At 46.6% G+C, this 9,456-nt stretch overlaps 1 protein-coding gene across 2 annotated transcripts in view; it reads left to right on the top strand.

Moving 5' to 3' along the window:
• The first annotated feature begins 2,277 nt into the window (after nt 1-2,277).
• LOC120830846 (netrin receptor UNC5C) overlaps nt 2,278-9,456 on the top strand; it is a 147,326-nt gene continuing 140,147 nt past the window's right edge. For both annotated transcript variants that reach the window (XM_040195792.2, XM_040195791.2), the window contains exon 1: nt 2,278-2,756. In XM_040195792.2, coding sequence (XP_040051726.2) covers nt 2,636-2,756 — 121 coding nt within the window. In that variant the 5' untranslated portion in view covers nt 2,278-2,635. The remainder of the gene's footprint in view (nt 2,757-9,456) is intronic.

The raw sequence follows: 9,456 nt of genomic DNA, 5'->3' as shown, positions 1-9,456 counted from the left end.
GTGCTTTATTCACCTTTTGATGAGAAGATCAACGTCACACTAAGGTTTTAGACTAGAATCAGTACTTTAACATCCAACAGCCACAAAATGTTTCTTTTCTACAATGCGAAAGGAGAAGGAAAACTGTTCTTTGAACGGTTATTAAAACTAATTTGTACACTGGAAATAACTGTATGGCACAGTGACGTTGTGCACAACACAATACAACACACTGCAAACTGCAGACTTTTGATATAAAAACAAAAAGAAGCTTTTTGAAGCTGTATGTCATTAAATCTTTCACCCGCTTTGCTGCGTTATCAAGTTGGTGATATCGTCCTAATGGCGTCCTCTGCCCCCCCTCTCATTATCAGCGCGTCTTTGATGCTGAGGTTTACAGGCGCAGGCAACTGACGGGGAAAAGCGTTCAAGACACTGTGTATCCATCCCTGTAATAATGACAAACACGAATAAAGGGAGGTTGTCTTTGATGATCTTCACATTCAAAGAAAAAGAGACACGGAGACAGTGGGACAAAGTCCTCAGAGAGTTTAGTTAGAAGTGAAGCTGGTCGGTTCTGTGGCAGACACACACATGCACGCACACACGCACACATGGACCCTGCGGCCGTTATTCTCTCAGCTTAAATGAGAAAAAAAATACTCAGCACGCGAATTTCCCATTCAGAGTTAATAACAATCAAACCTGTAAACCACGAGGAGGACGAGGACAAACCAGATCCGCGTTCATTGTTTCAGTAACAGCTGGCCTGCGAGAATGTGAGGGTGGAAGCAGCCTTTGGCGCGACCTGCGTGAGGCCTCGACCTGTTAAAATCGACTATATCTTCAAAGCCAGGTGTCAGAATGTTGTTCCAATGAAAAACTGACAATGGTCACTAAGTGTATTCGAAAATATCTGCCTCGGGCGGAGTTAAAAAAATAAGCAAATGTCCATCCAACTTTAACAAAATCCCAGACTAACGTGCCTGCTTTAACTAAGATGTGCCATACTTTTCTTGGATATTACTTATATCTTTACAGCAGATACACAGTGTCGTCGGTTTGTGCTGCTGAATCTCCACTGCCACTGACTGTTGCCAGCGTAAGTGCTGATCCGCGTCCAAGCGCGCCATATGTTTCTTGTGTAACTTATTGCTTTCCCATTCCCAATAAAGTGGCAGAATAAAAAGGCTTTTACAGGTCCCTGCGGGTAGCAGCTACTTCCAGTGGTAGTCACTGAGCTGTCGGGCTGCTGTGGTGACAAATGGCACCGAGCACACATTTTACTATTGCCATTTACAATGCATGATCCAGGCTGTGCTGCTCAAATGACTGTGCAGCAACACCGCTGAGTTATGTGAGCAAGCCCCAGTGCAAATTAGTATTGAGCCTGTTTGGAATTTATTCATCAGTCACTTCCATCTTTCTGTTTTTCTTGATTCACTTTTGAGGTGAAGCTGCATTTGTTAATAATATAAAAATATGTTTTTCATATCTGACTTTTGTTCTGCTTCTGCTTTGTTGTAAGACCAGGGAGGTTTTGACATAAATATGTGAGAATGTGGGACCCGTAAAGCAAACCTGAGGTCACCAGATCTACTTCTGCTGGAAACATCATCATCATTTGGCACATGCGGTCACCATGGCGTGGTTGTGGTGTCCACGAAGGCCCTCTCGCGTATTGCGTTTATATATGCAACGATGTCACACCTAGGTGTTTTAAAATGACACCACATATTTTTTCCCAGAACAGAAAACAAGGCGCAGCGCGCGTTTCCCAAACCCCAGAGGTGCGTAAACGGAGTTTTCGTGCGTTCACCGCGCACTGCAAGTTGTGCTTTTGCAGATCCAACACACGTGGCCGTCAGGGGGCAGGCATCAGTCGGGGAAGCTCTCGGGAGAAACGTGGCTTCCTGGTTTGTTGCTCACCGGCAGCAATTATTGGCGCGCGCACGTACACGCACGGGCACACAATAGATAGATATAATGGAATAAGAAACTTATTTAATGCCTTGTGTTTTTTTTTTCTTTTTGTATAGGTCGGAAACACAGCTAAGATCATAAAAACAGGATAATGAGACTGAAGCATCTGTCTCTGGAAAAGAAAAGTCGCCATACACTTTTCATACTCCACGAACACCTCATACAGGAGGCGTATGCTGTTTTACATTTATTATTAGGCTACTAGTTTAAAAAAAAAGTATGATATCAACGTGAGGGCAGGAGGCAGAGAGGGAGAACTCCAGAGTGATACAGAGTCTAGCACGGTAGCCAGAGGGCGGTGGCATTCCTCCCTCTCTGCGTAAACGGAGCGAGTGGAGAAGGAGAGCGCGCACGGAGAGAACAGCACAGCTTTTGTGGCGAGGCAGCAGCAGCAGCAGCAGCGGCAGAGTCGGCGGCGCTGACACGAGTGACGGGACCCCGTGGCGATTCCCACCACCTCTCTCCTCTCACAGCTTAACCCTCTGAGACGGACCTCCGCATCGGGGACTACAGGCGATACACTCCGCCACCTTTTTCTTTTTTTCCCGCTTCGCTTTTTGGACTCGTTTGATTAATCAGCAGACCTTGAGTTGGAGGAAGGAAAGGGAGGGGGGTCCTCGTTTCCCCCGCCGAGGAGTTGTGTGCGCGTGTGTGTTTTTACGCGTTGCCTGTAATGGGGAAAAGTGGACAGAGAAGTGGAATAGGACGCCGGGGCTGCAGCTTGGTGAGGATGTGTGCCACGCCGGGGATCCTGCTCCTCGTCATGGTGCTCGCACACCGAGGAGTCGGCCAAGGTGAGCATCTTCTTCCACACCTTTCCTCCCAATACTTGTTTTTAGAGTGATAGTAGCATCCCTCCATTGCGCGTCGCTCAGCAGACGGGGGAGCTCCAACCAGGGAGGCTTTACGTTATTTGTTGTTGTTGTTGTTGTCGTTGTTGTTGTATTTCCATTTAAATTGAGCTGATGACGGAAGGTGCTTTACCGTCAGCGGCTCGAGGCGCTGGAGCGCGCATCCCCCTGAGCGCACGGTGCCAACTGCGAGGCGAAACTCTGCAGCCCACGTTTCTCGATTCGGGACGATAGAAACGCACTCGCTTTAAGTCATTGCGGCTGAGTAGGAGGCGGGAAAAAACTCGCTAATATTAAGAAATGCATAGAAACGAACAAGGCTGTAAACAAAACCCAACTCCTGTCACATTTTTTTTTTACAGTGGCTTTTTTATGACGCCCATGCTGCCTACTGACTAAATGGCTGCGAGCTTTCAGTTAAATTGCGGTGCAAAAGCTGTGAAGGGCAGGGCGCTTAAGACTGCGCGATTAGCCGACTTTGCGTCTAATCGCGCAGCACTTATCGGCCCCGGAGAGGCGACGCGTCGCGGCGGCGCGGATCACAACAATCGATCACAAGTCACACAAAACACCCGCAGCCGCCAGAAGCGTGAGGACGCAATTATCCACCGCGAAGCTCACAGGCAAAAAAAACCCAGGGACGCAATGTTGGAGATGAAAAGCCACAATCAAAGCACGGTTATTGGCTCATAAAGAGCCCCCCCCCCCCCCCCCCCATCAGTATTTAAAACCTTACACCAGTGAAATGAAACGACGAGGTGTTGTTTATTAGCACCGCACTGGCACTGGGGGGGTGTAGCAGGCAAATTAAAGTGATATTTCTGAGGAGTGACATCCAGCCGAAGGGCGCAGGGTGTTGTTGGTCGCTCAGCGGACTAAGAAGCGCAACTTTAGACCGCCGGGATATTTTTAATTTTTTTTTAAATCTCATTTGTCCCTTTTGAGAGCGTCACGATCCGAAATGCGGACACACGACACCTTCCTCGCTCTCACACTCTCAGGGCCTTCCACGGGTAGTCTTGAAGTTGATCCAAACGCACTAATGCCCCCCCCCCCCACCATGCCTCAGAAACCGCAGAGGTTAGACCTTATAACAGCCACTTACGGTGGTTGTCATCCCCAATTAATGTCTGAAAGTCTTATATTCTAATATGCTATTAGGGCCCTGGGTTGCTTTAATCTTTCGCCTCCATTACAACATGTACGGATGCCTCTAGATACAGCAGGTCGGCTCCTACTCAGCAAATTGGTCCCAACTTTACTAATCCGCTGAAGGTTCACGCGCTGGATTGTAGAAGTAATCGGACATATTGCTGCTGCCACCTTCCTCCTGTTGCCCGGGGGAATAACATTTCAGCAACACCCACCCATATTCATTATGACCGTTCCCTATAGGTTTACTGTTAAATCAATACATTGCAATTTAGAGACACGATTTGAGTTGTCTTTCACCAACCTCCGATAAATTACAGCTCGGCACTTCATTTGACTTTGGTAGAGAAATCTTGTAATTGGAAAATAAAACAATTGATGAAACTGAATCTCTTCGATTGTTGTTCCTCATCCTTTTTTAAAAATATATATATGTCTGGTCTTCTCCTGGTTTGGGCTCGTCTGTTGTGCCCCTGTTTGTTATTTCGTTCCTCCTCCCAACTTGACTCGTGTCTCTGAAGTCGATTCTTCACTCCATTAGTTGTTCTACTGAATGGAGAAAACACACAACACATTGTCTGAACTGCGGGGGAGGCGGTGGGGAGGTGGGGGTGAATGGTGGGTGGGAGGCCTGCTCTGTGTACATAGCTAATCCTCTACGTGCTGGATTCAATTCTCCGTCTACTCAGGTAGAAATCTTCCCTCGAAATACACAAATAAATGCGGTTTCTTTTCATTTTCTCTTTGAACAGAAAAACAAAATGGTATTTTTTTACCAAATGATGCTTCAGTTATAATCAGTTGTTGCCTCCAGTTTAACGCTGCTGTGGAATATGTGGTTTGTGCGGTTTAATAACTGACTGTTTGTTATTGAGGTTGCCAGTAATTGTGTTCAGGGTGATGGCTTTTGTGGAAATGATGCTGGCGCTGCTGTGGATACCAAAAAAAAAGTTATTCTACACAATTTATGGATTAAATCCAAGTCGATCTTCAATTTTCTTTTCGCCCTAATGAATTCAAACAGACACCAACGTCTTTCTCTCAGCTTTGCTATAGAAACCGTGTTACACAATGGAAAAGTCCCTTGTAGGCTGACGCACACTTGTGCGCACACAGACGTGTGTCCCTACAATGAGAAGAGAGTGCGTAGGTGAGACCCTCTCGTGCAGTTTGAGTGCATGCGTCTGCTTCCTAACTAAAGCCCCCCCTCGAGCCCCTCGGCCTCTCAAGAAGCCGTTAGCTGAGCCCCCTTATGTTTCATCGGGAACAGGTGTCAGGAACACCACCAACTCTGAAAAGTCCATTTGTTTGTTATGACGACTAAACTGCCTTGTCGACATGTTGTGCGATTGTGGACAGTGTTTTCTCAAACTTTTTTGTGTTTTTGCCGCGTCGGTTTGCCTGCTGGCTTCTAGCTCACATGTCTGTGGCTTGTTGTGGTGCAGTTGGAAAAAGGCTTTTTCTTTCAATTTAACAGAACCAATTATTCTAGGCAACCATGTTCTGACTCACTTGGTGTGTTTGTGTAATATCTGGGGGTGCAGAGTTGTGTAGCTGTTAGTGCTCATATGAGGAGTGTGTGTATTAACTTGGCAGCTTAGGGTTGTTCTCAGAAATCCTGTGGTGAGTGTGTGTCCATACGTGGGATTGTGTGATTTTGTACATGTGTGTCAACTTGGCATCACAACGCTGCTCCAGCAGATCTCACATGGTATTCTTTTGTGTGTGTGTGTGTGTGTGTGCTTTTGGCATTATGATTTTGCCAGAGCTCCCATGCTGTCTCCCATTATGCACTGATCCTGTCCCATGGTGCACTGCATCAGGGTTCAATGCTTTCGGGGGGGACGACTGGGAATCATTGGAACTAAAGAGTGCAATTTGATTGGCCGACCAATACTCCAGCGACTGCGATGCCATCGGCCGAGCAGGATTTATCTGGCAAATTTAACGCCATTTCTGTATCGGGGCGGAAGGGTGAGTGGGGGGGGTTAGAAAGAGTGAGAGAGGAGAAGGATGAATGGACGAAGAAGGGAGAGATCTCTCTGGGTGGTTTGTACCACCTTTGATCACTCCACTAGGACTTGACAAGGCGACTGACTGCTACACACACACACACACACACACACACACACACACACACACACACACACACACACACAGAACACACAGCAAGATATTTCTGCAGTCAAACAATGCTGTATTCTGTCTGCCTTCTCTGCGTGTGTGTTTGTGAGCATGACGTGTGTGTGTGTATGTGTGTGTGTGTGCGCGCGCTCGGCCAAGCGTTCACAGGGGTGCGTGAAAGGAAGTCTTTGACTGTGTCTGGGTTGTTTTGTAGAGAAGAGCCTCCTGCTGCTGGCAGCAGCCTGGTGATGGCAGATTTCCTTCACCCTCTCTGCATTCCTTTTTTTAAATATATTTTTTACATTTTTGTTTGTTGAAGTGTACATATTTTTAAGTTTCTACACCCACATCCCTCTCTGTCTTTATCCTCCGGTCTACATGCAGCTGGTGAATGCTTTATACCGGCCTTCTTTCTCCCCGTCGGTGTCCTTGTGTACGTTCAGTCATTCACCCCGTAGATTTAATGTTTGACTGTGAAGCTGTGGAGCTTCTTCATCCAACAGCATCCATGTGCATATTATATATACAGTTTACTTTGAACACAGAGTAATTATGGCTCGGCCTATTTCAGGAATCAAGAGCCGGAAACGTGGGTTGTTTGTCAAGCGGGAGAGAATTTTTACAGGGGAGGAAAGCACAGATGAAATCCGACATAGAAGATCCACACTAGAAGAAGTGTGGTTATTCAGAAGGCCGCGTTGACGAAAAGCGTCACACCGTTTGCACCATTCACTGTCACTTCCTCCGTGTAGGGGAAAGCCCGGGATGTAACCTAAGAATGCGTCCTTCTGTGTGTGTGTGTGTGTTTGTCTCTGTGAGGGTAACTGTTTGCTAGAGACGGTGTGAGCTTGAGAAGAGACGAGAAAGAGCAACGAGAAGCTAATTCAGAAGCTGATTCCCAGTGTCTCCTGCTGTTAGGCCCAATTCCATCTCCAGTTTCATGTAAAGATCTGCAATTATGAATTTTTCATGGGCTGCGAAACCTAAGGCCTCATTTGGGGCTCTCATTTCCAGGCTTTTTGTTTCAGTTACTTGTTTGTGTGTGTGTGTGTGTGTGTGTGTGGGAGGGGTCCGTTTGTGCCCAATCAATGGCCTACTATAAAGTTCCCAATGGTCCCATGCAGTACAAACAATTATTAACCACAGATTTAGATGCATTCTATACTTCATTATGTTTACAATCACATTATTAGATCACAATGTAAGATAAAAACAAAAGGGAGCCTTGTATTAAATGAGTTTCGGAATGTACCCCATGGTGGAAGAGCTGGTTCACAGAAAAATTCCATAATATTGTTTTCGACAAGCTAACTCTGAATTGAATCCCCTCGTCGTTTATTCAGCCTGCAGCCGGGAGAAGCAGGGCGCCTTTGATTCCCGCAGTAAACAATTGGATTTCAGTGAACTGAAGCCGCCATCCGCCAGGCCGCAGATTTTTTGTGCTGTTGTCCATCGTCTCAGTTCCTCGTTCTTGTCATTTGTCCCCATTTCTTTGGCCGTCTCTGTCCCGCTTTCTCTCCCTCCCATCTGCTGCCTCCGACATTCGGTTTGCCTCTCTCACCTTTTGCCCCCTTTTTGTTATTTTCTTCTTTTGCTACAGTCTCTCCCCGCTCTGCCCCCTTTCTGTGCTTAGATTTACACAGTTTAATTAGAGTGTGTGCCAAACAGTGGACATACTGTTGTGCATCTGAACGGGACCCACAACCAGCTGGGGGTTTGCGTGTGTGTGTGTGTGTGTGTGTGTGTGTGTGTGTGTGCGTGTGGGTGGGTTAGGTCACAAAAACATGGTGGAAACGTGTCAGTCACAAACACATAAACACACAACGGTCCAATACACTTACAGTAAAAAGGAAGAAAAAGTGCAGGGAAGGAGACGGGTGTAGAAATGGAGCTCTGCAGCCGGCTGCTTCCCTCTGAAATCTCTCTTTCAAGGCCTTTCCTCCATCCACAGGCTGACGTTTAGGCTTTTCATGGTCAATATATTATTTTTATTTGATTCCGTAAAAACCTCCAGCGAATAATAAATAAAAGGGCTTCAAAAGACATTGTGCAACACATGGTGCTTATTGAAGACAAGCGATTACTAGTTATTTTTTTTCCTTTCCGTTCTGTGTGTGGAAAAAAAACAAACCGCTTAATCCAATCTGCTGCATCTCCAGATATTTTTCCCATGACCCTCTTATTCAAGAAAGGCTGCCTATGAGGGTGTGTGTATCACATTTTAGCATATTCACAGATTTCTGCAGCACAAAGCCACGGTGTCCCTCCTTAAAGACACACAAGCACACAAACAGACCTTTCTAACTACGTGTGCTCCTGTTCAAGAGATGAATTCCTAGAGTGCGGAAACGCGGCCGTCTGATGCATGTTTGTGTGAGCAAGCAAGTCTGATTTGTGTCACCATGAATATGTAATTAATCTCCCATTGACAAAAGATGACGTGTCTCAGCAGGAGGGTCCAGCAGGCCGGGATCCCGGCTCCTTTTTGTTTTCACTCAGCTTGTTATGGGCGTTGTCCTGTTTTGAGAGAGTGCGAAAAGAAAAAGACAAAAAAAAAGAAGGAGGGACGTGTTTAAGAGAAGATGGTGGTGGGAAAAGGAGAAGGATTTTTTGGGGGGTTTGGAATTTGACATTTATGCTACTTTTTGATTGGAACCGAAGCTGCACTGTAAAGAGAGAGGGAAGGAGGAGGAAGCAAGGGAGCAAGTGAGCAGGGGGGCTGAGCGGCGTTTGCAAGCCGCCACTCTTCCTCATATCTTTTGCAACTACGTTCTCTCCTCCTCTGTAACTCCTTTTTCCCTCTCACGCTCATTTTTCCACATCTCCCCTTTTTACGGTGTTCCCTTTTCCTCTTTCACTTCTTCTTCAATCCAACGCTGCCCTCCTGCCCCCTTCCAGCTGTAACCCCCCCCCCTCCTGCCCCCTTCCAGCTGTAACCCCCCCCCCCCCCCCTCCCCGCCCTGGTAATCTACCTGTCCATCTGAAGGAATATGCTGCAAAAACCTGAAACCATAATTACTATAATCACCACTGTAACTTTTTACCTCCTAGGCTTACGTGTACACCCACACCCCTCCGCCCACACACACACTCATACGCACGTGAAAACGCATACAAGTTTTGCCTGTTTTGAAAGAGTTTATTGTTATTCCGTAGGATGCCTTGGAAAAGGGGACTTCGCGTGGTTTTGGGTTCCCTGTTCTCCTGCTGTAGCCATGATGTCATTTACTGTTGTGTACCTTGTGTAGGCTTAGCAAAACCAGAGGCTAACACACACACACACACGCGCCCACACACAGGCCGGCAAGAACGCACAATATTGACCTAAACGTTGTTACATTCAGTTAGAGTTTATAGCGTATGATCG

The sequence above is a fragment of the Gasterosteus aculeatus genome, chromosome 13 (assembly GCF_964276395.1).
Source record: "Gasterosteus aculeatus chromosome 13, fGasAcu3.hap1.1, whole genome shotgun sequence".
Taxonomy (NCBI): Eukaryota; Metazoa; Chordata; class Actinopteri; order Perciformes; family Gasterosteidae; genus Gasterosteus; species Gasterosteus aculeatus.
The sequence above is the reverse complement of the archived record's forward strand: the minus strand, read 5'-3'. Positions and strand labels throughout refer to the sequence as shown.